We start from the raw sequence: 27,673 nt of genomic DNA on the forward strand, positions 1-27,673 counted from the left end.
ACTAGAGACTGGAAAGCACACTACCGCACAGTCTATAGCCCAGCGGATGCCCGATAAGGCGATATGCAGACGGACCCCACTATGGGTCTGTGGCCCTCTGTGTCCCGAGCTCCCGCCCCGCCGCCCGCGTGTGCCCACAACGCACGCTCATGGCTCACGTTCAGATCAGCTAGGTGAGTCAGGATGCATGCTGACATATACACGACCATCGCAGTTCGAGGCAGAACACCGCGAGACTAAATCACGAGGATCTCGAGGATGCACAGCACTACTACGTCACCTCCGTGCAGAGTATACAGACCATGATCCATGTTCGCAGCCTCTGACACGCTAGCGGATGCTGAGGAATCTCGGCCTCTCGCGGAGCTTCGTGACACATTGAGCACTAAACGCCGGCGCCTGCCTTCGCCCCCCGCTTGCCAGGCACCGGCGCTTAACTCCGCATGCAACCCCGCGCTCGTCGCCGCAACAGCGAGAATCCGAGTCTAGCTTACCCTCCCTTGCGCCCAAGCGGCGGGCACGGTAGAAGGCGGGGAGTACGAGAGTGGAGAAGACTACTGAAGGGCGGCAGAGAGAGCATTCCCACGCGGGATAACCCATGGAGCTAGTCATCGCATGCGAGCGTGACCCTCGCCTGGTGCGACGAGAGGAGACCGGAGGGCAGGGATAAGCAGGGAGGAACAGCGTCGTTTGAGAGTCGTGTCGAAGGGCGCCCCCCACTAGATAACCTGCCCGGCCGGTTCACGATGCCGAGAGAAAGCTAGGAGTGATATGTGTCACCCTGGTGCCGGTGCCGCGTCATCGCGCGCACAACGGGTACCAAAAGATCTCTGAGGCTCATGTGAGGCGTACTGGGACAGTCATGCTGATAGACATATGAGTATATAGAGATATGATGCAAGCTGTTGCCGATGTATTGCTCTCTGGATGTGCGTTAGGTGAAATGGTACTAACACTGGCTCAGTTCACCTGCGAGCGAACACGAGGGCTGCCGAGAGACTAAATGTTTGTGTGTGTTAAGTTTGTTACTCGAGTGAGCCGTTTATATGTGCAATGTATACGTCCAGGAACGAGCCTCACAGAGGGAGGAAGCGTGAAATGTTATTTCTAAATTTAATGAAGCAGTTAGAGTAGTGGCTGCAATGCTTCAAACTTCGAGCTAGGTGCAATGCAGGCAAAGAAACAAGAGCATCACACAATGATTTGACTCTGCGTGTACTGGGCATGTCCAGCCACGCACTTACGATTTTGGTACCTCTTCTTAGCAAAGGCTATTCTTCAGTAAAATTTGTTGTAAAATGAGGGTGTGTAGACTCGTAGTATCTCGAGCCGTAGGACCACTACAGTTAATATAACTCGGCGCCTGTCCGACAAACCATTGTGCGGAAGATGTAGGCCGATGGTCTTTCGGCCCCTGGCACGCTTGGAAGTGAGGAGCCAGGCACCTACTCGTCACTTATACTCTATAGCTCTTTACAACTATCACTTGGTAATTGTAAGGCTAAGAACAACAAGGAGCGAGGTTAAGAGATACAAGAAGTAGTAGCATCATACACACATCACAGAGCGTCGCGAGCTACCCCAGAGCAAGCCCCCATCTCTAAACGCGTCGTCCGCGAGCCACATAGGAGGCCCCAAACTCGAAATACCTGAGTGTTGCGAGATTACTAACAGGCCACACCACACGAACATCAGACACTAAAAAACAGCCTGTACACATAGAGAGACCTGGTCGAGCGAGAGCAGGAGGCCGCAGAAGGATGAAGCAGGACACCCAGCCGAACGCATCAAGGACGCTGAGTCTCTCTGTCTCTAACTCACCAGATTTGCTCCTGCATTGCATCTATTATTATTCTCTCTTATTATAAATTCCCGATACGCACACTACCTTGACAACGCGTGCCTTATCTATCATCACAAGCAGAATCGCTCACAAAGCCAAAAATGCTACGACTTATACGGGTGCCGGAGACGCCTCGGTCGGCGTGGTCTATAGGACACAGTGTCATCTTTATTATAGATATTCAGGCGACATGGGAGAAGGAACGTTGAAGAAAAAAGGACGTTATAGCCTTCGGAGCCTGTCTGGCGTATAATAAGGACACTTGAAGGCTCACAGGCACATATCACGAGAGCGCCATGCTCCCCCTCCCACATCAAACTAGCAGACAAAGAGAATTAGCTCTCTGAGCAGGCGCTTGCTCCTGCTGGTACGAGCGAGCGAGATAAGGAACAACACTAAATTAAAAAAATTAGGCTGTGAGCGCTAGTCACTTGGAGCGTGAATATCTCTAGTGGTGCACAGTACTCACAGCAGCGTAAACGCTCCCAGAGAAGCTAAATAGCCATACAGGTATAGGGAAGTAAGAACGCAGGGAGAAGTACGATTATATTGGGGAGTGGGTGCACGTGTCATGGACGCCGCACTAATATCAATAAAATTATAGGTAGGTCGAGTTGATCGGAAAGAAGAGGCGAGTGTCCTAATCACACTGAGGGCACCAAGGACCTTATAATTTAGACTTTTTATATTAAACACAAATTGAGCATTTGAGCACGTGATGCTCAGTAGGATTTCTCTGACGAGGGCCACCCTCCCTGGATGGAAGAGAGGCACAGTCTGATTCCCAGCTGGCCGCAGAAGAGAGCGTGCGGACAGAGATGGCCGCCTGCCTCTTGCTGGTGCCAGAGTGCTGAGATTAAAGGCGTGCGCGCCACCTTTCAATACAACTCATAGGCAGATGTTGGTCTTTTGGGTTGCCAGAGCGGGTATCAGCATGTCCATGCTTGCCAGTTACTATCTGTTACTCCTCCTCCAAAGCCTCAGTTTCCCCTGACGGTGTCAGACGGACACGAACTAGGTCAATGGCGGAGCTCTAATCACGCGCGCCCGCACGAGGATGCTGGGCCCCCGCAGCACTGGGCACACTGGGAAGGCTGAACTGGGAGCACGAAGGCCGTGAGGGCCCTCTCGTCACAAGCCAGGTGGACCGAATGAATACGCTCTTGATGGGCTGCATCAAAGGGCTGGCAACATGTGGGCTGTGGCCGCTGTCCTCCTGTAGTGCGATGCAGATGCATGGTACGCCTCCGGTGTGCCACCAGGCCTCTCCAACGAATGCGAGCGCATCTGTAAGAGCAGTGAAGAAAAGTTGCTGTCAGCTTAGCGTAAGCAGGTTTCTGGGAGGGCAAGTAGACACGAGGGGGAGATGAAACGCCGTGGTCAACCGCCCATGTCGGCGGTCATTCCCAGCAAAGTCAAAGCCTGCAGCCCCCTTGACCCAAGGCCGCGCTGACATTTGGAGAGGGCCGCCACCCTGTCTGGGGAGAGAAGGTGGTGTATCGTCATGAAACTGGTGCTGTCCATCAGGAAGAGGCATGGGTCTTCACGCAGTGATAAAATGTGGTCAATCGTCTTCTCTGCTCCATCATGCAGCAAGAAGTGCTGTGAGATGGAGGGCAGCTTAAAGATGAGCCTCGACTTGTGTATAGGCTTGAGGTAGAGAGCATCTTGACTTGAGAGCTCGATGAGTCTATAAGAGTCTTTGGACGCCAAGCCGAGCTGTCGTAGGAGTCGCTTCAGGATTCAAGGAAGAGTTGGGAGATGAAGAACCGCTTCCCAAGAGACGCGCGCGTTCATACTGTCCACGGTGCGGCAGCCGTGAGGTCAACCAAGCCCTCGCATCGATTAGTCATAACGTCAGTGTAGCGGTAGGTTTGCTGTGGCCTGGAGTGCCTGCTGGCCTCCCATACCCCGCTTATCACGCTCACCCTTCCCCTTTCATTGCCAATTTAACTGACCTTCCAAACCCAAATGGACATCTTTAGCGGAGCCCAGGCAGCCTACCCAGCGCTCTTTGAGGACGCTCCTCTAGTTCACCTTTCTGGAACCCCCTTCTCAGACGCCGCACACTATGGACGACAACCCACCATATTTACTTTATGCCGTATCAAGCGCATCCAGCACGGCTCAGGATCTTCAGCAGAAAGAGACGGAATGACCTACACAATACCAAGTGTTCGGAGGTATTGCAGATTGCTGTCCGCACACTGCAGGTAGCTGGCCAAGAGGCCTCCAAAGGGTGGTCAAATCAGCTTCAGGAACAGTAGCTTCTCTGGCCCGACTTTAATTACAATGTTCCACGGGGCCTCCGGCTGGGTTCACCTGGCTCGCTTGCGGCAGCCTACATATCGACTGTGTATGGTGGTCGTGCCACTCGCGGGTGGTATTCCGCTGGTTGGATGCTCGAAGAACGCCGTCGCCGATGTTCTATGTCGATCACATGTCAGGGCCACTGCGATCAACCTGTGAGAACCAAGCCTAAAGGGCATCGCCTCAAGACGGAGGCCTTTCCACAGGTCTTGGCCACACACTCACACTCTCTAACTGAGTCACCATGTGACACGGTAGTTATACAGAAAGCGAGCCACCCATTCACAAGAGACAGCAACAAACAGACAACACGTCGCGCAGGCACACTCCGGCCGACAGATGCTCCCAGTGTGCTAGCAGCTCCTACGTGTTGACACCGCAGCTAGTAGTTGCACAGCCGTATGGGAACAACGTACTCTGTGCTAGGTGCTGGGTTACAAGACGAACAAAGACACGGTTCCTGCCCTCGAGGAGCTCAACAATCTACTGGGGGAGACAGACACAGAAACACGCCAATCACCAAACAGTGGGAACACAGTTCCAGTGCCTGGGCAGACAAACCATTCAGTATCCAGAGCACAAGCATATTAAAAGAAAAAAAAATAGGCATCAAGGGAAACAGGAGAGAGTGGCCATATCTCCTACCGCAAGCGGAACGAGAGTAGGCATTCACCTCCTTCACCCCACGAGCGCAAGGCTGTGGTTACAGTGCACTAGAGCTACCCGTGCTGCAGTATGTCGCACAAATGCACCGTGCAAAGCGACAGGCGCCAACACAAAAGAAAAACAAAGAGACTAAACGCATGGAAGAGAAAAATCACGCACACGGCATGAACAGGACACAGACAACATAGAAGCAACGTGACCCAAACATGCGCAGTAATAAGCAAGTTGTGCTCAGGAGAGATGTCTAGCGAGCAGTCATCCGCTTGGGAAGACAGGGCAGGAAACGGTCAGGCTAACGCCTCGCACACCCACTAACACCGCAACACGGTCCTTTGTAACGGGCAGCTGGAGACGCGTCATTCGGGTTAGTAACGCGTGGACAGGGGTCATGGCAGGTCTCTTTTCAAAGGCAAAGTTACGCAACGTGACATACCCCTACAGTCTCCAAGGTCACATCTGCAAACCCTCAGATTAACCCCCCCATTTATTAAGCACAGAATGGTGTACTGGCAAGCTTAAGTGCCCCGCGACGCAAGCGTATAATTCATCCCCACCGCCACGCACAGACGCTCTCAACGAATCGCACCATTTCGATTGAAACCCTTCGTCGCTGCGCTGTGCCCCTTCGGCTCCTTTTGGGTCCTAGCAGGGCCGGTCAGGCTCTTACTGGCTCTGAACTTAACTCAAGCACAGAGCCCCTAGCTCTGGCATTCAAGTCAACTCTGGCAGGGAAATGCATTGAGATCCCAGTACCCAGGTCCGGATGTGGGCAGGCAGAGTCAAGTCACGAAGGCAGCCCGCCCTCCCTCCCTCCCTCCCCATCCCCAAGTGGGCAAGGGAAGCAACTGTGAAGACTGTATTCACGCCTTTAATTCCAGCACTCGGGGAGGCAGAGGTGGCGGATCTCTGTGAGTTCGAGGCCAGCCTGGTCTACAGAGCGAGATCCAGGACAGGCACCAAAACTACACAGAGAAACCCTGTCTCAAAAAACAAAAAACAAAACAAAACAAAAAGACTGTACTCACCCCCCAAAGAGTGAGGTAAAATGTCTCAAAGATTGTTCTGTCAGAAACACCCACCCACCCCACCCACCCTGTCCTCCGGTGCTTTCTTTCTTTCTCCATCCCCCAACCCCAACACACAGCAGCAGAAACTAACGAGGCCAGCAGCACACCTGGACAGCACCCACTGGCAAACCCACGTGGTCGATTCCCTGGACGCTGTCCACTCCTGCAGCCCACTGAAGCTTGAGAAAGGCAGCAAGAGGAGGGGCCAGGACCCAGACTCACCTGACCAGGTGACACGTTTTCACCTGTAGAGAATTGGAGTTGTCCTTCCGGGATTGCTGATAGGTAAGGGAGAGTTAAGGACAACAGCATGAAACCTAAGGCTAGAAACAGGAGCAGAGGGTGGGCTCTAGGCAAAGCCTGGTTCCAGGAGGACTGGGAGCAGAGGTGGGACCTGAGAACCAGGGGTGGGACTCTAGGCAAAGCCTGGGTTCCAGGAGGACTGGGGAAGGGGGACGAACACTGCAGGAGCAGCCACAGATGGAGGTAGAGGGTTGGACTCCACCATAGGTGGAGAGGAGGACCCGGCCTCGGAGAAGGGCAAGAAGAGGTCCCTGGACAGAGCAGGGACAGATCCAAGACCTTAGGGAGGGCGAGGGCAAGGCCTAGGTTACAGAAGAGACCGGGTCCTCAGCTAGGTACAGGACAAAGCCTAGGTCCTAGGGGACGGCAGGACGGTGTCTGAATTGTGGGATACAGGGAAGGCCTGCACTCCAGGATGTAAGGCCCTGAGCAAACCAAGCAGGATGGACTCGGGGACCAACAACCGGGCCTCAGCCATTCCCGCCAAGGATATAAGTGGAGCAGTTTCCCGGCCAGCTGAGAGGAAGGTATGTACCAGGGGTGCATCATGAGAAACATGCGCACTAGCTGCGGATCTCGCACCTTTCCGGAGTCATCTGCTCCAAAAGTCAAAGCGAAGACGGCTGACCCTTGGTCGGGAGGCTCAGATACCAAAGCCTAGTCTGCAGCCTGGTCTGCAGGCTGGGGTCAGGTCCCCGGGTCTGCACTCCTGACCCCGCCCACCTACTGTTTTCCCCAGCACTCCAAAGCCAGGAGGTCAAAGTTCAGAAAGAAGTTCGGGTGGGCAAGGGGTACCATAGGATCCAGGAGCTGGAGGAGGGAGCTTGGAGCAAGCCCATAGTCCAGAGGGGAACCAGCTGGGGCGGAAGGAGCCTGGGTTCCCCAGGGTCAAGAATCAGAGGTCATTTCCTGAGTGCTGGGGGAGGGGGCACCCCTTCACCAGATAAACCAACCCCCATCTGCCGGAAACAGTTCCCAGGCTAGAGATAGAGAGTTCCTCCGGATCCCCCAGGGAGACAGATAATGCCCCTCCCGGATCAGAGTTGGGACCTCCCCGGCCCCAATTCCCTGCCGTGTGGATAAAGGGTCTATTTGGGCACTTCTCTGCAAAGAAGAGCGACTTTCGTTAAGTGGACTGCAGGATGGGAGCCTGGTAGGTCCTGGCCAGGGTCTGCTTCAGGCTTGGTGTGCCCCCTCGTGCTGCAGGCAACTCACCAAAGGCTTCGATGCAGCCTCTGAGCAGCTCCTCTACCGTGCAACCCTTGTCCAAGTCCAGAGTGCTCGCCATGGCCGCCGGTGCCGGTGGGCTGGGCCCGAGCTACGGTCCGAAAGCCTCCCACGGGGCTCGAACCCTACCCTTGTCCTGGAGAAGCAGAGTGGGAGTTCAGCGGAGGCACCGAGGGAGCGCGGGGCGCATAGGAACGGGGCGGAGCAGGCACGCCCCCTGCTGGGCAGGGGCGGAGTTGCCTGCTGCTGCCACTCCCGGGGTTAAACGGTCCTGCCCCGGGATGGTGCAACCCGCTAGTTGGGAAATGAACTAGCGAGAGGCTTCCGGCCCACCCGCGGAGTCGCGGAAGGTAGAAGGGCTCTACCAGAATAAGGACGAGCCAGGAGCCCAGGGGTTAGATGGTGCCCTAAGCTTCCTGGCGGGCCCTCCTTTCCTAGCGCTTGCTCCCCACAGGCACCTGCAGCACCCCGCAGCTCGGTTCTGCGCTCCTCCTGCTTCCCCTCCCTTAACAGCCTCCCTTCCCCCGCAGGGTTATTTTGGGAACCCAGTGCCTGAGGGGACCTCGGAGGAATTTCTCCCTGGGATGGGAGGAGGGAGGAGAGAACCCAGGCGTCCTGCCCACATCGCCCCCTCCTGGGCTCCCCGCGAGTGGGAGGCGGGGCCGTAGCATCCCCAGGGGCCTGCCCTTGTGGGGAGGGCCGGAGTGGAGAAGAACATTCCTGGGGCGGGGGTGGGGGTAGCCCACTGCGGCTGGGAGGTGTCAGTGGGGAGCCAGAGCCTGGGAACCGTGGGCTCCCAAGCCACATGGACGAAGGTCCCAGGGGTGCCGGCCCAGCCCCTCCAGAATTGTCATATATTTCATATAGCCTGGGCTCCTGACCTCCTTCCTACCCACCCCGCTGCATAGTTAAATTGTGCGTGAGAGCACCAAGTCGAGTGCCCAGAAGGGGCCGCTAGCGCCATGGGGGTGGCCATGGCCTGCATGACACCATTAAGTAACCCTGGCCACCAGCGGGACTATAAGCATCCATACAGGGACAAACACCCATTCTCTAGACAAGTTATCTGCCGGAGGCCAATGACCTACATAAAGAGCAAGAAGACCCTTCTCACACACATCAGGGTCACAGACACTCACCTCCCATCCTGTCACACACAATGGCACCCACACCCCATGCACACCTGCAATGAAAATCTCCAGCCACACATACCCAGGTCCTTTACTCCAGAATCCAAACCTGCACGCAGTTCTCCTCCCAGACCTTCTGTTCACTTGAACGAGCCCAGCCTCTGATCCCTCAGCCACAGTAGCTCTGACATCTGTACACGTGTGCACACACGCAAAGACAGTGTGCATCTCCACCCATGTGCACTCCCACACACATGCACATACCCCCGTGGTTGCGCACACACCCATTTCGCCGCCCCTCCCCCTTCAATCATGCTCCAGGACACACAGCCTCAGGGCCCGGGGTTCCTCACACCCCGGACCTTGCCAGAGCCTTGCCCCGAGGAAAGGGACTTTGCCCTACCACAAACTCCCCCACATTAGGAAGTCCTCCCGAGGACTTCTCCTCAGAGCCATTCGCTTCCTAGCCGGGTGACCTTGAGAATCATTTGGCCTCTCTGAACCTCAATTTTCCCATCTGTCAAATGGGGACTTGCATGGAAGGGCCTGGTAGAGACGTGTCAGGCTAGCACCGGTGTGCCACGGACTCCCCCCTCCCGCGGGTGGCTCTAAGTGCCTTAGCCCTTCTGCAAGCTCTGTCCTACCCAGGACCGGGTCCGCAGATTCCCCACCCACCCGCAGTCCCCGCGGCCTGCCCTTAGGGGATCCCAAGGGACCGCGCCCTCTGTGTCCCACGCCCCGCCCGCCCGCGCGCGCACACGCTCGCTCACTCACTCACTCTTGGGACCCGCAGCGCGGAGCCCGCACCCAGCCCGGCCCGCGCCACCTCCGTGCGCTCCCGCCCGCCGGCCTCGCTGCGGCTGCGGCTCCAGCCCGCTCTCCGCGCTACGGCCCAGCGCCCCGCCGCCCCGCCCCCTCCCCGCCCCTGCGCCCCGCGCCGCGCCTCCTCCACTGGGGACTCCCCCTCTCGCCCCGCGCGCTTTGGGCCCTACAGCAGCTTAACCCCTCCCCTGCCGCCCCAGGGCGCGTGGCCGCGGGCGGGGGGCTGCGCCACTGGTGGCGTGGGGACCTGGTGCGGCAGCCCTCCCCCACCGCGACACCCCCAGGCTCTGCGCCCCGCCTGGGTGTCGCACGGAGGAAGCCGGGAGGGGCAGGAAGCGGACTGCGGTGGGGAAGGGGCGCCCCGCCCAGCCCCCCGGCCCGGGTTCCTGTTTTCGAGACAAACCGTTCCCACGGGGTTCACCCAGCCCGGGCCGGGCGTCTTCCTGCGGGCAGCAACGGCCCCGGCCTGGTGGAGGTCGCGGGCGTGGGGCTGCGGGTCCCTGCGATGGCCTGGGGGAGGGGCTAGGACAAAATGCGAGCTGTTTTTGGTCGAGTGGAGCCTCGTGGGGTGAGGAATGAATGAACACGCGGCTCCCTGGGGACCCAGGCTCGAAGTCCAGAGGTGGGGCGAGGGGCACCCCCCTGGGCCAGAGGGGAAGGGGCACCTGCAAACAGGGTAGGTGCTCTGCAGCTTCGGAACTGGAGGCCCAGATGCATGGGCCCAGGAGAGGAGGAACTTGGGAGGGGCACCCACAAGCAGTTGGGGTCCCTCACAAGCTAGCCTAGGGGATAGGTAACAGTTTCCGGCCGTTTAGACTCACTGTGAAACCCGGGGCCCCAAAACCCTTTCGGAAGATTGCCCCTCCCTGCTTTGGGCGAGGGAGGCAGGACCTCCTCTACACTTCAGTCTTGGTAATGTGAGGCTCAGAACAGGCCCTTTATAGATCTCAGTTTCTCCAGAACCAGGAACATGCCGCTGCCCTCGCCTAAACGGTCTGCGAATGCCCTAAGCCCTAATACTCCCCTGATTTCCGATTTATCTAGCCACCTGCTAAGAGACCCTAAAACGCCGCAATGGGGCGGGGCTAGGGGCGGAGCCAAGAAGGCGCCCAGCCTCCTCTGGACCCTCCCCCAACAGCATGGATGCTCCCTTGTCCCAGAGGCTCCAGCCCGAATCCCGACTCCCTGACCCGGTGGGCCCCACCCAGGCAGACGCCCCGCCCCCGGCCAACTAAGCTGGCCGGTGACCTAGTATGGACACAGCGCTGGGAAGAGAGGCGTGGAGGGCGACGCCGGAAAAGGGACTGAGTCCCAGGCACCGCCCATGGGCTGCCCCTCTCTCCCCGCAGACGATGCACCTGCCTCGGTGTGTGTTGCGGTGGGGGGGGAAGGGGGAGGATAAGGAGATGGTTGCGCAGCAGCTGTTAAGCTCTCCGAGAGCTAAAAATATTTTGCAACAGAGAGGGAAGTAAGGAAACTCAGGGAGAGTCGATTTATTGGGGAGTGGGTGCACTTGGTCAGACCCCATTCATAAATAGGAGGGGTAGGGAGTTGAGGGGAAAGAAGAGGGCAGTGTCCTTAATCACACTGGGCACCAGGACCTAGAGACTGATGACAGAGGGCTCCAAAATGGGGAGGGCAGAGTAGTATTCCAGGGGCCCACCCTCTGGATGAAAAGCAAGTCTGATCCCGGTAATTGCAAACAGACACAAGGGCAGATGTGGGGTCTGGTGTGGAAGATCAGATCTTCTCATCCGGGGCTGGCAGGCGCTGGCGAGAAGGCTCTACACCCCAGATCTCCCGGGCATACTGGGCAATGGTGCGGTCGCTGGAAAACTTGCCAGAAGTGGCAATGTTCCTGATCACCATCCGTGTCCACTCCCTTGGGTTCTGAAGACAGGAAGGGAATCTCTAGGTTCACACTGTCAGCAGACCGGCCCCATTCTCCTTCATCCCAGCCAGAGTCAAAGCCCTGCCAGCCCCTGACCCAAGGCCCCTCACCTTGTATAACTCACTGACTCTGTCCTGGCACTTAATGTAGTCCTCGTAATCTGCAAAGACTTTAAACCTGGAGGGGAATGGAGAGACCAGAGCTCTGTGAGGTTAAGGGCCAAGTCCTTCTGGGTGCAGCAGACAATTGGAGTGAATGAAGCGGCAACCATGGGCAGCCTCCCCACCCACCCAAGCCGTTCATTCATGAGCCTCCATGTAGCCTGGCCAGCCAGCTCACCGGTCATGGTGCATGAGCATGTTGACAATGTCCTTGAACAGGTCGGGCTGTTTCGGGGAGAAGAAGCCACTGCTCAACTGTTCGATGATCTGCCGAAGCTCAGGAATTCGGTCATAGTACTCCTGGGCATTATACCTGCCAGAGCACACCTGTGGTCAGCTCCCTGCAAAGGGTCCCCAGCTTCACAGAGAAAACCTGAGAAGAGCTAAGGCTCAAGGCCTCCACAGCTGCCACATTGCACTTAGCTTTTCTTCATCCACTTTGTAGATGAAGACACTCTGGCCCAAAGGAGCCAGGAAAGACAAATCTGGGGCTGGAGAGATGGCTCAGTGCACCTGTGCACACACAAACATACACCTATAATTTTAGAAAAGGGAAAAAAAATAGACAAGTCTTGGCTCCAGCAAGGACAGTTCTTCCCAGTGTCAGAGTGCTTGCCTGAATGTGAGAGGCCCTGGGTTCCATCCCCAGCATCACCAAAAAACAAAAACAAAACCAAAACAAAACCTTCTATGAATGTCTTTTTCTATCATCCCATGCCCACCTCTGATAGGCATATCCTCAGGAGTGCCCCTTAAACTCACACAGTCAGGCCAAGCTCACTCTCCGCTTTCTCTCGTTTTCAAGGTAACAATCATCCACTCCCATCTTAAACCCTCTCTCCCGGGCTCACTGTCAGGATCAACAACAGAGTTCCCCTTCCACGGTGATCCAGGTCCTTGCGCTGCCCTACCTTGTGACTCCCCTGGCCTGTGCACAGCCTCCACACTGGCACGCTACCCAGTACTCTGCAGTCAGAATTGGTCTGAAGTCAGAAGTCTGGTCTTGAACATCCCAAATCTCATTAAATGCATTAGGGCCCAGAAAGCAAAATCTGGGATTTCTTTCTTAGGCAGGGTCTCCCCATATAGCCCTGTCTGGCCCAGAACTCTGCATGTAGAACAGAGTGGCTTCAAACTCAAGGAGATGCACCTGCCTCTGCCTCCAGAGTGTGGGGATTACAGGTGCGCACCACCATGCCCCACTCCAAGTCAGAAATTTCTAGGAAAGAGCCCTTTCGGCAGCGAATGCCAGCTCTCTGAAGCTGTTGCTGGAATGTAAACTGGTACCAACCTTCCAGAAGCATTTGAAAATCTGTGGCAGAAGCTTAGGAACACACTCTTTCTTTGGTTTTTCAAGAGAGGGATTCTCTGTGTAACCCTGGCTGTCCTGGAACTCACTCTGTAGACCAGGCTGGCCTGGAACTCAGAGATCTGTGTATTGGGGGTGGTGAGCATGCCTCGCCATGCATGTGGAGGTCAGAGGACAAGCTTTGTGTCTCCTCGCTTTGCTTTTCCCCTTGCTTCTGAGTCAGCTTTTCACCTTGCTCCCTTAGCACTGCCAGCTGGCCTGCCGGCTTCTGAGTCTCCTGTCTCCACCTCCCCTCCCTTCAGGCTTGCTGCGATTACATATGCTTGTGCTACTACATTTACATGGGTCTGGGAAACAAGCTCGGGTCACCAGACCACACCACAAGCACGTTGACCCACTGAGCTATCTGCCCAGCCCAGGAACTTACTTTTTGATCCCATGTATTCGCCTCCTAATGTTTATCCCAAAATTAGCCTGCCCCCTACCAAATAAAGATCACTTTGTTTTGCACAGTACATCCAACAGTGGACTGAGCAGTGGCTATAGCCTAACTTTTGTTTTTTGTTTGTTTGTTTGTTTTGAGACAAGGTCTCATTATATAATCCTGGATGTTTCAGAACCTGCTGTGTAGACCAGGCTGGCCTTAAACTCAACAGTGACCTTCCTGCCTCTGCCTCCCAAGTGCTGGGTCTAAATGCAAGAGCCACAAGATCTGGCTTTCCTAATAATTCTGAAGAGAATAATCAGACATCTGGGCATTGGTGGGGAAGGTTGCTCACTGCAGTTAACATTTATAGCAACAGGTCAATTTTAATGTCCTGGGTTTGGGAATTGGTTACAACATAGCTTGGCTGGGGAGCTGGAGAGATGGTTCGGCCTTTAAAAGTTGCTCTTCCAGAGGACCCGGGTTCAATTCCTAGCACCCACATGGCAGCTCACAACTGCCTGTAATTCCTGCTCCAGGGGATCCAACACCCTCTCCTGGCCTCTGTGGGTACTACATGAACATGGCATATAGACATACATGCAGGCAGAACACCCAGACACATAAAATAAAAATAAAGGTTAAAAAAAAAACAGCAAAAACAACAACAACAACAATAAAACCCACATAGCTTGGCTGTAGCATGGAACACTAAACAAGCATTTACAAATCTGAGGGCCTGGTGTGGGGCACATTTATGACCCCAGTGCTCCAGGGTGGAAGCTAGAGGAAAGGAGTTAAGGCATCCTGGGCTACATGAGACATGTGAGATTATGGATTCCAGTTACTGTCGTTGATGTTGTTTTATAGTTCTCATTTGTTTGTGGTATGTATGTGTGTCCATGTGGGGTGGGGGTGAGTGGGGGTATGTGTGCATGTGTGTGTTGAAGCCAGAGGCAGACACTGGATATCTTTTATTTCCTGAGGCATGGTCTCGCACTGAACTCTGATTCAGCTAGCCTAGCTGGCTGGCTGGCTTTGGGGTTTTCCTGTCTTTGCTATGCCTGGCTTTTATCTGGGTGCTGGGGAATCCAAGCTCTGGTCCTCAGAGGAGGCACTATCTACTGAGCTATCTCCCCAGCCTTGTATTTTTCCAGTTAGTGACCACATATTTGTGTGTGTGTGTGTGTGTGTGTGTGTGTGTGTGTGTGTGTGTGTGTGTGTGTGAAGGCCAGAGGTCAACTTTGGGTGTTCCTCAAGTTCCTTGAGTTTTTGAGATAGGGTCTCTCACTGGCCTGGAACTTGCTGAGTAGGCCAGGCTGGCCTCTCTACTTCCCCAGAGCTGGGAGCACCTCTGGCTTTTATGTGGGTTCTGGAATCAAACTGGCAGCCTCAGGCTTGTGGTAGAAATGACACTTGACCAGCAGATCTATTCCCCAGCCCAAGCATTATTTTTATTTAAAAAACTCCCAATGTGGGGCCTGGAAAGATGGCTTAATGGTGAAGAGTGCTTGCTGCTGTTTCAGAGGACCTGAGTTCTGTCCCAGCATCCACAGCAATTGGCTCACAACCATCTGAAAATCTAGCCCCAGGAGGTCCACACCTCCTTCTGGCCCCTGCACACATGGGGCATTCACTCACATAGACACACACACACATAAACACAAATAAAAATAACAAAAGTAAAACTTTTTTTTTTTTTAAATCACATGTGGGCTGGTGAGATGGCTCAGCAGTTAAAAGAATACTTGTTCTTGTAGGGGACCCACGTTTCCAGCACCCAATGGCAGCTCACAACCACCTGTAATTCGAGTTCCCAACCCCTCTGCTGGCCTCCAAGGGCACGAGGCAAGCATGTGCTACATGGACACACATTGGGGCAAAACACTTCCACATACAAAATGAAATAAGTAAGTCTAAAAATGAGAAGATGTCTAGATAGATAGCCCAGTGGAGAGTGTTGCCAGGCATGCCTTAAGCCCTGACTTGATCCCCAAGACTACATGATGGCACAGGCCTATAATCCTGGAATCTTGGAGGCTGAGGTAGGAAGAAGACTGAGGTTCAAGGCTATCCTGGATTACTTATAAATTAAAGCATAGTGTCTGAGAGTGCAGCCACAGGCTAGCCTTCACTACCTGGAGAGGCTGAGTCTGAACAACAACAAAATACACATCATACTGCTTAGAAAGACCTTGTTTCAGCTGAGTGGTGGTGGCGTACACCTTTAATCTAAGCACTGGAGAGGCAGAAGCAGGTGATCTCTGAGTTGAGGCCAGCCTGGTCTATATCGTGAGTTCCAGGATAGCTAGGGCTACATAGAAAAACCCTGTCTTGGGCTGGAGAGATGGCTCAGAGGTTAAGAGCACTGCTTGTTCTTCCAAAGGTCCTGAGTTCAATTCCCAGCAACCACATGGTGACTCACAACCATCTGTAATGAGATCTGGTGCCCTCTTCTGGCTTGCAGGGATATGTGCAGACAGAACACTGTATACATAATAAATAAATCTTTAAAAAAAAAAAAGAAAAGAAAAGAAAAGAAAAGAAAAACCCTGTCTTGAAAAAAAGACCTAAATAAAACACCGACAGCACAGACCCTGAGCACAACCATTAATAAATGGGACCTCTCAAAACTGAGAAGCTTTTGCAGGGCAAAAGACACAGTCAATAAGACAAAAGACAGCAACAGATTGGGAAAAGATCTTCACCAATCCCACATCTGACAGAGGATTGATCTCCACAATATATAAAGAACTCAAGAAACTAGACATCAGAGCACTGAACAGTCCAATTAAAAAATGGGCTAAAGAGCTAAACAGAGAATTCACAAAACAAGAACTACAAATGGCTGAAAGACATTTAAAGAAATGCTCAACATCCTTAATCATCAGAGAAATGCAAATCAAAACGACTCTGAGATACCACCTTACACCTGTTAGAATGGCTAAGATCAAAAACACCAATGACAACCAATGTTGGAGAGGATGTGGAGCAAAGGGAACACTCCTCCACTGTTGGTGGGAATGTAAACTTGTACAACCACTGTGGAAATCAGTATGGCGGTTTCTCAGAAAATTAGGAATCGAACTACCTCAAGACCCAGCCATACCACTCTTGGGCATATACCCAAAGAATGCTGATACATACCATAAAGATACATGCTCATCTATGTTCATAGCAGCACTATTTGTAATAGCCAGAACCTGGAAACAGCCTAGATGCCATCAACGGAAGAATGGATGAAAAAATGTGGTACATATACACAATGGAGTACTACTCAGCAGAGAAAAACAATGAAAGCATGAAATTTGCAGGCAAATGGATGGAACTAGAAAAAATCATCCTGAGTGAGGTAACCCAAACCCAGAAAGACAGTTATGGTATGTACTCACTCATTGGTGGATTCTAGATATAAAATGAACAATCAGACCACAACCCATAGAACCATAAAGGCTATATATATATATATAGCATGGAGGTCCTAGGACGACTGTGGCTTATAATAAATTTCAGTTTTACTCAATTATTGAAAAAAAATAGCCAAATGAATAGAAACACATGAACTATGAACCAAAGGCTGAGGGGCCCCAGCTGGATCAGGCCCTCTGAATAGGTGAGACAGTTGACTGGCTTGATCAGTTTGGGAGGCAACTAGGCAGTGGGACCAAGTCTGTGCTCAATGCATGAATTGGCTGTTTGAAACCAGGAACTTATGCAGGACACTTGGCTTAGTCTGGGCGGAAGGGACTGGACCTCCCTGGACTGAGTCTACCAAGTTGATCACAGTCCTCGGGGGAGGACTTGTCCTGGAGGAGGTGGGAATGGAGGGTGGGCTGGGGGTAAGGGGAGGGCGTGGGAGGGGGGAGAATAGGGGAACCCATGGCTGATATGTAGAATTGAATGGTATTGTAAAATAAAAAATATATATCACAAAAAAAAAAAAAGAAAGAAAAGAAAAGAAAAGAAAAACCCTGTCTTGAAAAAAAGACTTTGTTTCAAAAAAAATATGTATATGGGGCTAGAGAGATGGCTCAGTAGTTAAGAGCACTGGCTACTCTTCCAGAGGACCTGGGTTCAATTCCCAGGACCCACATGGCAGCTTACAACCATCTGTAATTCCAATTCCAGGAGATCCAATGTCCTCTTCTGGACTCTATAGGTACAAGTAGGCATGCCACACACAGACATATATACAAGCAGGACATCTATACACATAAAATAAAATATTAAAAATACATACATATACACATACATATATATAATAAAACTCTATTTTAGCTATGTGCACACTTTAGCAATCAAGCACTTAAGAGGCAGAGGCACAGGCAGAGGGAGGATTGTTTGAGCCCAGGGATTCCAAGAGCAGAGTAAGCCCCAAAGTGAGGCTCCATTTTAACAATCAGTGATTAATTAAAACATTTAAGATGTAATGTCAAGCTGGGTAAGTACTGGAGAGGCAGAGGCAGAGCTCTGTAAGTTCCGTAAGTTCAAGGCCAGCCTGGTCTACAAAAAAGGAGTTCCAGAACAGCCCAGGCTGTTACACAGAGAAATCCTGTCTTGAAAATTAAAAAAAAAAAAAAAAAAAAAAAAAAAAAAAAAAAAAAAAGATGTAATACCAAGGATGTGTTTCCTTTGAAGGATCAATATAAGCCTTTGTCTCTCTCTGCCATGGTTGCCAGAGAGAAAGCCAATGGTTTAATTTTACTTTCAATTTCAGAACTACGTGATTTCCGCTTTCTTTTCCTCCCGTCCTGTTACTTCCTCTTTTCTTTAGCCTTGTTTGCCGCAAGCTCCCTTTTGAGTTTTCCAGAATCCCGGCAGGCGTGACTAAGATGCTGCACAGGTTGGCCAGCCTCTCCCAGCCTGCCTCCTGACTGTAAACCACCCACTCCGGTGGTCCTGACCCCATACCCTCTCTGGTCCAGCCTTTCCACGTCCTCCACCCGCATGCCGAAGATGAAGAAGTTCTCCTCCCCCGCCTCCTCTGCCATCTCCACGTTGGCACCGTCCATGGTGCCGATGGTCAGAGCCCCATTGAGCATGAACTTCATGTTGCCAGTGCCTGAGGCCTCGGTGCCCGCGGTGGAGATCTGCTCTGAGAGGTCGGCAGCAGGGATCACTGCAGGAGGAACACAAGGTCAGTCCCAGGAACAGCCCGGCCAGGCTGGAGTAGGGCCTAGATAGATTCAGGCACCTCTCTACCCCAACCCCTGAGATTTTTCCACCCAAGTCTCTCACCCCCAACCCACTGCCTTTTATTGATTCCAACCTGAACCCTATCCCGCCATGGTTTTTATGGTTGTTTTGACAGTGTTTCACAATATAGCCCTGGCTAACCTGGAACTCACGATGTGGATCAGGCTGGCCTTAAACTCACTGTGTGGTCTTTCTTTGCTATGCTTTTCAGGTTTTGTTTAGTTTCCTTGTACACGTACAGTGTGTGCGTGTGCATGCATGCGTGTAAGGCCAGAGGTGGATGCCTAGAGTCTTCCTCAATCATTTTCCATCTTATTATTTTTTGAATAATTTTCATTTTATTTTATGTGGATGGGCGTTTTGCCAGCATGTATATGTACCACATGCATTGTGGCCTGTAGAGACCAGAAGAGGGTATCAGATCTCTTAGGACTGGAATTACAGAAGGTTGTGAGCTGCCATGTGGGTGATGAGAATTGAACCCAGGTCATCTGGAAGAGCAGCCAGTGCTCTTCACCACTGAGCCATCTCTCCAGCCCCTCCAATTTCTTCTCTATCCTGACCACAGGTCAGGGAAAGATGGCTAATGCCTGCTCTGGGACCGAGCTAGTCAGAGTTCCCAGGCAGCCACCGCAGCACCCACCTTTCTCGGCCAGTGAGACTCGGTAGTTCTCCAGGAAGATGACTCGGAGGCGGTCTCCCACCGCAGGGTCGTGGTTGACCACATCCCCAATGGCAGTGATGAGCTTGATGATCATCTTGGCCATGTGGTACCCAGGTGCAGCCTGTGGGGCAGTCTGGGTCAGCACTTCAGCCCTCCCACACCTTGGTCTTGTGGCCATCCAGGCATATGTTCAAGAGCCAGGGCCAGTCTGCCCTGGGTTTCTCACCTTGCCTCCGATCATCACAGTCCTTGGCACCATGAACCTACCGGGCTCCCTCTTGATGCCTGTGGAGAAGAGAGGCATCAGGGGCACTTACCAACATGGCAGCCAGGGCTAGGGCTGGGCCATGGGCAGTGCTGGCCTGGGCTGGTCACTTTGCTCTCTGTCCATCAGGTCTCCTTCTCTGAACCTCAGTTTGTTCTGTGACGCGGGGTATGACGGTTAATGCTGTCAACTTGACAAACTCTAGAATCCCCTCGGGGGAGGGGGAGGCAGAACTCTGACCATGTCTGTAAGGGATTGTCTTGGTTATATTAATGGAAGTGGGAAATCCTGCCCATTGTGGGTGGCACTTTTCCCTACGGGGATTCTGTACTGTGTGAGCGTGGAGAGAGCAGGGGCAGAGAGATGGTTTAGCAGGTAGAGGCACCGGGGCCAGGTCTGATGACCAGAGTTCAATCCCTGCGATGCACAAGGCGCACGGAGAGAACTAACTTGTGAAAGTTGTTCTCCACAGGCATGTTGCATCATGGCATGCACACGTACACACAAACATACAATAGATAAGTAAACGTAAAATAAAATTTATAAAAGAATGGAGGATCTGGCATGATGGTGTATGCCTTCAGCACTAGCATTGGAGGGCAGAGACAGGCAGGTCTCTGTGAGCTCAAGGACAGCCTGTTCTACACAGTAAATTCCAGGTAAGCTGGGACGACATAGTGAGAACCTGTCCCAGAGAGAGAGAGAGAAAGAGAGAGACAGAGAGAGAGAGAGAGAGAGACAGAGAGAGAGAGAGAGAGAGAGAGAGAGAGAGAGCCACTGGCATGCATCATTAATCCATCGCTCTTTACTCCTGACTGTAGATGCAATGTGACTGCTTGCTTCAAGCCCCTGCTGGCCTGACTTCCCCACAAGGACAGACTGTAACCTAGAACACGGAGCCAAACAAATCCTTTTCCCTCGATTGCTTTTGTCGGGGAATCTTATGACAGCAACAGGAAAAGAAACTAAGATGTGGGAATAACACCCCATCCTAAAGGTAGTCACCAGACCCCAGGAGACACTGATTCAGCCATTGGTGGTACGCTGAGAGATGCCCAGAGTTGGGGACTCAGTTGGGTGGGGTCCCAGCCACTCACGGTTATACAGGGTGATGATGTGAAGGCAGTTGAGAAGCTGGCGCTTATATTCATGAATCCTTTTCACCTGGACGTCGAAGAGGGAGTTGGGGTTGATGTGGACTTTGTATTCCCTCTCGAGGTATGCAGAGAACTTCAACTTGTTTTCCTGCAGATTGAAGAGACAGAGGGCTCACCAAGGGGCTTCAGCTTAAAAAAAAAAAAAAAGCTCTCTAGTCCCATTGTTTTCCACTCACTCAGGCCCAGGAAAACAGATGATAGGAAGCTCGCCTACTGCTACTTCCCTCAACCCCTGCACCAAGGCAGACATTATTAATCTATGCCAGCATCCTCTCAATGATAGCAGATGCTGCCTTCCACCACTGACTCCCACCAATGGCTGAGTCTGGTAGGAGAGATGGTTGCCACTCCTGTCCTCTCCAGATGCTAAACCCTCCCCCGCCACGCCACGCCCCCCCCCCCCCCCCCCCCCCCCCCCGCAGGAGTCCCAGGTTGCAGTCCTCCCCACCTGCTTCACTTTGGCCACATCCCGGATAAAGGATTCATCATCCACATAGGAGAGCAGTTTGCGCAGCTGGTCCAGGTCCGAGATGTACTCCTCTCCAATGCGCTGTGGGAATACAGCTTTCGGCTAAGACCACCCAATCCTGGCTCTCCTCCTCCAGGCTAGATAGACCCTTCCACCTCGGATTTCTCCTCCCAACGCTTCCTAGCCAGAGCGCGGCGGATACATCCATCTTCATCCTACACTGACCCTGAGCCCTTTGGTGGCTGCTCCACCTGACCCCAGCAGGCCTCCTGACCTCTCGCCTCTCCTCCTGTTGGCAGGACCTCCAGCCTCCCCACCAGACACCTGCCCCTTTGCAGTCTCACTTCAGATATGACAACATTAAACTGTGACTAACTCCAGCAGGCTGGCCTCTGTAGCCAGGGCCCCCATTAGCCACAGGGCGAGCTTGTTCCAGTAAGAGAGCAGAGCCTCTCCCTCAGGTGGACACTAGCCTTGGGAACACAGTACAGGATTGTAGCCCTCAGCGGGGGCCTTTGTACAGGGAGCTACCCACTCGACGGTCTGATAGTGACCTGTACTGATCCTATCAGCTCTACAGTGACCTCTCACCTCCGCAATGACCTCTGCCAGCCCAGGGTTGCACAGAACCAGCCAGCGCCGAGGGGTGATGCCATTGGTCTTGTTCTGGAACTTATGAGGCTCCAGTTCATAAAAGTCCTTGAAGCTGCAGGTTGGGGTTGAATGAGGGGTCACCGTTCACCTCTGCAGAGCCCTCCCACTCGGCCCCCTACTCTGTTTTTTTCCTGAAAGAGGCTTGGATGCAGGTGCAGGTTGGGGTGCTGTGTGTAAGAGGGGGTCATCTGGAACAGGACTGTACTGGAAGGGGGCTAGTGTGTTATAAGAATGGGTAACCCCTGAGGTGGATGACACGGCTCAGCATTATGGGTGCTTGCTACTAAGCCCGCCCTGAGTGACCACAGAGCGGAAGGCTAGAACTGACGCGCTCAGGTGAGGGATCAGCCCAGGAGACCCTGTTTGGTGCCATGTGAAGGGGCGGGGTCCATACGCTGCGGAAGAGTGGTGTGGGCGGGGCTTGGGGAGAGAGAGGCTCACATGGTTTTCTTGAGGATCTCCGAATGGATGCGAGCCACACCGTTGACTGCGTGCGAGCCGGCAATGCACAGGTGTGCCATGTTGATGCGCTTCACTGAGCCCTCCTCCACCAGGGACATGCGCCGCAGCCTGTCTACGTCCCCGGGGAATGCGGCCGCCACCCGCTGCACCCCCCAAAAAGCCCAGAGCTGAGACTAAGATCCGGACCCAGGAACCTTAGCCTCCAATCCCCCTCCCGCAGAGACTCAGCCCATAGGCTTCCTGACTTCAAGGTTGGGGACCCACTCCCACACCGCCCCAGCTCACGTTAGAAAGCGCTGGTTGATCTCATAAATGATCTGCAGGTGCCGGGGCAGCAGTGTCTCCATGAGGTGCACTGGCCAGCGCTCCAGGGCTTCCGGCAGCACTGTGTGGTTGGTGTATGCACAGGTCTTCACGGTCACGTCCCAGGCCTGGCATACAAGGCAAGAAGTCAAGATATGTTCTCCACACACTGCGCAGCTTGCGGCGCCACCAGGGCCCAGCTGGGTTTCAAGCAGCCCTCCGGTCCACAGTCTTTGTTCGGTCTGCTGCTGTCCTTCCACCTCATACTGGGAAGGAGACGCTGGAGGCAAAGTGGCTCCTGTGAGGGTAAAGCGACCGAAACCTACCTTGTCCCAGTCCAGCCGTTCCACGTCCACCAGAATCCGCATCAGCTCAGGAATAGCCAAGGAGGGGTGGGTGTCATTGAGCTGGATGGCCACCTGCAGGGGATGAGTGGGAAGTCAGGATGGATTCCAGACCAAGCTCTACCGCCAGTGCTCCTTGCCCCTTCAGAGCCCTTCTGTGGCTGGGCTGGGACCAGGCGCGGTGGCGGCTGGAGCAGGACGCAGCTGACAGGGGGAAAGATACTGAATCTTGCACGTCCAGCCTCCACTCACCCGTGAAGGGAGGCTGGAAGGAGATGCCATGGGACTTAAGAGAGGGAGACAGAAAGAAGCCTTGGGCCAGGCTGCTACCTTATCGGGGAAGGCATCGAAGTTTGTGCGCACAGGGTCACGGCTACCAAACTTGGAGGACTTGAAGCGCCGGATGATGTCCTGGAGAGTGGCAGCCACCACAAAATACTCCTGCTTCAGTCGAAGCTCCTTCCCTTCGAAGAACTAGGGGAGGCACAAGGCAGAGCATAGTTGTGGTGGCAGGGGGTGAGGCCCAAAGCTGCCGTGGGGGTGACCAGGAGAGCTCCTACCACTGTGTCCCAGAGCCCTACTGCCCCCACTCGCTGGACCTAGGGGTCTTTGCCCCACCAAGTGACTGTATCAGATGGTGTCAGAAAGACATAGATGAACTAGGAGTCCTGTGAGGGTCTCCCAGGAAATGTCACATCCCAACCCCTCCCTTGGGATTCAAAGGATTTGATAGGACACACAGGGACAGCAAACAAGGGGACTAGAAAGGTCCCCACCCCCGGCTCCCCTGTCCCTCTCCAAGGACTTGGGCTTCCAGCCTCCAGATTGAAGGGCAACGCACGTTATCATTGGGGTACAAGACACGTGAGATGTTCTCAGCCAGGTTTCGGTCCAGCACAGCCTGGATGTAGCCGCCAACGTTGACTGAGGGACAAAGTGGACTGGGGTGAGGCTGGGGCTGGGCACGGGTCAGGCAGGGGTAACCAGGGCTGCCAGCTACCAGCAGAGGGACTCACAGTCCTTGAGGTTGAAGTCATTGGGTGCCTTGGCCGACCAGAGGCGCATGGTGTTGACAACGTTGTTCCGATAGCCAGGCACGGGTGTGTCGTAGGGCATGGCCAACACGACCTACAGGGAGCACCTGAGTCAGAAGCCGGACAGGCTGCCAGGGGCCAGCCCTGAGCAGTGCTTGAGTCTGGTTTGTGGGGTCTCCCCGAGGAAGAACTGAAGCTTAAGTCACTGGCACTGAACTCTGCCAATGTCCAAGGCAGTTCCAGTACAGAGCTTACTAGCTGGGTTACCAGGAGCAAGCTGTGGACCCTCTGAGCCTCATCTATAAAAAGAGAAGACAGGTCTGCTGGTACAGGCCTGGAATCCCAGCCACTGGAGAGGCTGAGGCTGAAGGATCACAAGCTCAAGGCCTGCCTAGGCTACAGGGTGAGTTCGAGGCCAACCTGGGCAAGTGAGGCCCTGTATCAAGTGAAAAATAAAGAGAGCTGAGGATATAGCTCAGGGGTAAAACACTTGCCAGGCAGGTGCAAGGACTGAACAATCCTCAGCACGGCAGAGGAGTACTAAGACCTCTCCAGCATTCCCACTGGACATCCCCACACCTGCCTCCTTAGACTGCCAGGGGGACCATGGGAAGGGAGAGGGTGCCAAGCACTGAACCCTAAGTGGATCTCTGTTGATGGCTGCTCTACAGCCTGGCCTGATCAAATGAGAACACACTGGACTCAGGAGAGGGCTGAGGGAACCTGGAAGAGGTCTTATATCTAGCTGACCACAGGGCTAGCTAGCAGTAACCAATGCCAGCCAGCCCCACCTCCCATAATCTATAAGTACCAATTTGCTCCAAAGAACTACCTGCTACTACAATGCCAGGGCCACCTCCAGAGGACTGCCTATAGGGGCCTCACCGTCCCTCCCTGACACTGAGTTGTTAACACCCTTATGGGGCAGTGGAATCCAGGCCCCCACTACCCAACCCCACAGACACCAGGTTGCACACCGAAGGGAGGCAGTCTGCAAGCTTCCAGCCTGGGCACCTGGTACATGCAGCAGCAGCCCTGACTGGGCGCAGGCCTAGATGAAAGAGCGATAAACACCATTTCCGAAGGTCTCAGGGCTTCCATGCAGCCCTGGAGGAGACTGGTACCTGCAGCCACAAGTCAGAAGAAGGAGCCACAGGCCAGGGATTGGGACGCCAAGGTGGGCTTTGAGATCCCTTCAATGTGCTGTGTGGCTTTCAGTGTGCCAGTTCCACCCGAAAGGCCTCATTTTCTCTCCTGCCTCCCTTCATCGGGTCCCCAGCACAAATGTGCAGACAGTCTTCAATCACTGTGCTAAATCATGTGTTGGGGAGAGGAGCTGGCCAGGGCAGAGTGCTGGTGCCCTCCTCCTTCCAGGGTTGAGACTTTGCCTGGCCTCCCTGATAACCCTGACTAGCATCTCCCAGCTTCGGCTGTGTGACCTCCAGTAAATCTCTTGACCTCTCTGAGCCTTAGTTCCCTCCTTTGTGAAAAGACTGTGGGTTCAAGAGCCTTCTTCGGCCCGTTTCCTGGGTCCTGTTTCTCGAGGCGCTCCCTCCCTCCTGCCTCTCACCGAGTCCCCCCAGAACCTGTGCCCGTCTTCACCTGGGTGTCCACCCACTTGGCACCCTGGCTGGTATGCTCCACTCGGCCATAGAAGTGCACAGGAAGCGTGAACTCGGGGCGGGCCTTCTCCCAGGGGTTGCCATAGCGAAGCCAGTCGTCGGCCTCTTCCATCTAGAGGGTCAAAGGGAACAGTGTAGGCAGGCGAGGTGAGCTCCAGGGACTCACATACCATGAGTGGCGGGACAGAGCAGGAACTGTGCCCTGGCTTGGCGAGTCATCCAGCAGGGGACATGCTCTACCCTAAGCATTCCGCAGGGGTGGACCACCTGTTCTAGGGGTCACCAGCTGGCTTTGAGGCAAGGATGTTTGTCAGGGGAGCTGGGTTCTGAGCCTACCCAGAGATGGATGACTAGATGAGAGACCTCTCTCTGTTGTGACTGAGCACCACCAAGTTGGGGTCGGGCGGGAATGCTCACCTGCCAGCCCCCACAGATCTTCTGATTAAAAATCCCAAATTCATAGCGGATCCCATAGCCATAGGCAGCTAGTCCCAGTGTAGCCATGGAGTCCAAGAAGCAGGCTATGGGTTCAGGGAAGTGGGCATTAGGGATCCAAATGGGGGGCTCCTCTCCCCACCCCCACAAGCTACATATACTCACCTGCCAGGCGGCCCAGGCCCCCATTACCCAACCCCGCATCCTCCTCGATCTCCTCCAGCTCCTCCATGTCCAAGCCCAGCTGAGAGAAGGGGTGGCAGCGGTCAGGCCCAAGGGGCAGCATGGGAACCCCCCAACCGCAAGTGCTTCCCCCACCTGGTAAGTAGCCTCATCACAGGCGTTCTCCAAGGCCAGGTTCACCATAGTGTTCTGTAGCGTCCGTCCCATGTAGAATTCCAAAGACAGGTAGTAGATCCTCTACCCAGAGACAGGGAAGAGGGATCAGGGCCACCCAATGACATGCAGCTAGGCATGGCTGGGACGGGGCCTCTACCCCTCCTGTCTTCCTTGCCAGGCCCCAGCCTGTCTCGTCTGTCACCAGTTCTTTTCTCCCTGCTCAGAGGAGCCATTTCAGGCTTTGGGGCCCAATAACTAAGAAAGGCACTGGTCCCTACATTCTTTTGAAATGCCTTTCCATCTGGCCTCGGTTTCTTCTTTTGGAGAATGAGGCTGGCCAGGCCTATCTCGGGGACTGAGGTGCTTATGAGAAGTGGGAACCCCTTCTGAGGTACATACCCTCCTAATGTAACCCATCAGGAAGTCAGGACATAGAGAAGCACCTCTGAGTGCTCCCCCAGAAGCCATTGCCAAGGCCCAGAGGAAAAAGTCATTTTCAAGGTCACACGGTGACTCAGGGCTGGAATTGCCATCTCTCGTCCATGCGCTGCTGTTCCCCTTCACCCTCAAGCCCCCCGTGCGGAGATGAACAGAGGCATGAAGATGCTGAAGGCGCCTGTCTCCCCATTTCCTGGGTCCTTCCCTGCCCCTCCCCCACTCCTGTTGTGGGGTGTTAGGTTCCTGACATTTACCAATGACCCTACCAGATACTTGATACCTGCCACCCCAGCTGCCCCAGCCTTGCCCTGCCTGTGGCACAAGCAGACAGTGCCATGCACACATTTGATGACATGTCCTTCCATGCCAGGTCCAAACTGGACCACAGGAGGATACATTTCCTGCCCATCAGCAGCCCCCTCCAACCTTGTCTGGTGCATGTGTAAGCAGCCTGCCTACCCTGAGCACCCATGGGTCTCCCCTCCTCAATATTCTTTCTGTTCAGCTCCCCTAGATCCTCCAACCCCAGGCTCCTAAAACAGCAATTTATTTTGCTGTAGAAAACTTGCCCTCAGGAAGGGACCGCTCACTGCCAGGCCTCACTCCCAGATCATTTCCCACCCAGGGTGTCCCCTACTGTAGCACCTTGGGGTCCTTTTCGTAGTAATGCTGCTGTGTGCGAATCCAACGTCCCACGAGGTGGTCCCGCACGGTGTGGGCCAGAGCAAAATAGTAATCTCTCGGAGTGGCCACATTGCGGTCCTTGACCAGGGTGAAATGCAGATGGCGGTTGAAGTTCTTTTTCAGCTCAGACACATTCTCCACACCGGCCAGGCCACGGACACTGATTTGCTTTCTCTTATCCTGGTCTGAAAGAGGCCTGGACATGGCTGCAGGAAGGGCAGGCCGGACTAGACAGACTGATGGCCTAGGTGCCTCCAGCCAGGGAGTGGAGCTGCCCAACTGTGAGGGGATTTAAAGCCTGGCTCAGAGCAGCATGACACGCCTCCCCGGACGTGGGAGGGTCTTGGCCTTGAAGCTCAGGGAGCTATTTTGGGGGCAAGTGGAGAGGAGAGAGGAGGGGAAGGGGAGGGGGGAGGGGCGTGTTCACAGCTGACCCACTTCTAGGCTGCCTGAG

The 27,673-nt window shown here is 54.1% G+C and overlaps 2 protein-coding genes across 6 annotated transcripts; both read right to left on the reverse strand.

Annotated features, from left to right (window-relative positions):
* Positions 1 to 6,065: 6,065 nt before the first annotated feature.
* LOC114680711 (RAS guanyl-releasing protein 2-like) lies at positions 6,066 to 9,865 on the reverse strand. 5 transcript variants are annotated; one of them, XM_028853804.2, is made up of 4 exons: positions 9,772 to 9,865; positions 7,405 to 7,552; positions 6,683 to 6,785; positions 6,066 to 6,171 (listed from the first exon to the last, which is right to left on the reverse strand). In XM_028853804.2, the coding sequence occupies exons 2-4, from the start codon at positions 7,475 to 7,477 to the stop codon at positions 6,105 to 6,107; spliced, it is 243 nt and encodes an 80-aa protein (XP_028709637.1). In that variant the 5' UTR covers positions 7,478 to 7,552; positions 9,772 to 9,865; the 3' UTR covers positions 6,066 to 6,104. The 5 variants fall into 5 exon arrangements, with proteins under 5 accessions (XP_028709637.1, XP_028709635.1, XP_037063805.1 ...); XM_028853802.2 differs by lacking the exon at positions 9,772 to 9,865 and adding an exon at positions 9,325 to 9,437; XM_037207910.1 differs by lacking the exon at positions 9,772 to 9,865 and adding an exon at positions 9,321 to 9,437.
* A 971-nt stretch (positions 9,866 to 10,836) lies between these two features.
* Positions 10,837 to 27,501, reverse strand: Pygm (glycogen phosphorylase, muscle associated). Its single transcript, XM_028853718.2, is given in 20 exon segments — positions 10,837 to 11,258; positions 11,370 to 11,436; positions 11,599 to 11,733; positions 18,065 to 18,272; positions 18,993 to 19,134; positions 19,240 to 19,298; positions 20,376 to 20,523; positions 20,884 to 20,985; positions 21,496 to 21,610; positions 22,000 to 22,163; positions 22,293 to 22,451; positions 22,650 to 22,742; positions 22,998 to 23,141; positions 23,509 to 23,591; positions 23,684 to 23,795; positions 25,304 to 25,435; positions 25,741 to 25,844; positions 25,924 to 26,002; positions 26,077 to 26,178; positions 27,181 to 27,501. Coding segments are annotated over 20 exon segments (2,541 nt in total). The 5' UTR covers positions 27,424 to 27,501; the 3' UTR covers positions 10,837 to 11,108.
* Between the last annotated feature and the right edge of the window lie 172 nt (positions 27,502 to 27,673).

This window comes from Peromyscus leucopus, chromosome 1 (assembly GCF_004664715.2).
Source record: "Peromyscus leucopus breed LL Stock chromosome 1, UCI_PerLeu_2.1, whole genome shotgun sequence".
In the NCBI taxonomy this organism is placed as follows: domain Eukaryota; kingdom Metazoa; phylum Chordata; class Mammalia; order Rodentia; family Cricetidae; genus Peromyscus; species Peromyscus leucopus.

Excerpts from the sequence above, each read along its gene's own strand:
- LOC114680711 (XM_028853804.2), bottom strand. The coding sequence starts at position 7,477 with ATGGCGAGCACTCTGGACTTGGACAAGGGTTGCACGGTAGAGGAGCTG. Across the intron at positions 6,786-7,404 it reads AGGCTGCATCGAAGCCTTTG|ATGACTCCGGAAAGGTGCGA; the intron begins GTGAGTTGCCTG and ends CTTTTGGAGCAG. Across the intron at positions 6,172-6,682 it reads GCCGGGAAACTGCTCCACTT|CTATCAGCAATCCCGGAAGG; the intron begins ATATCCTTGGCG and ends ACTCTCCCTTAC.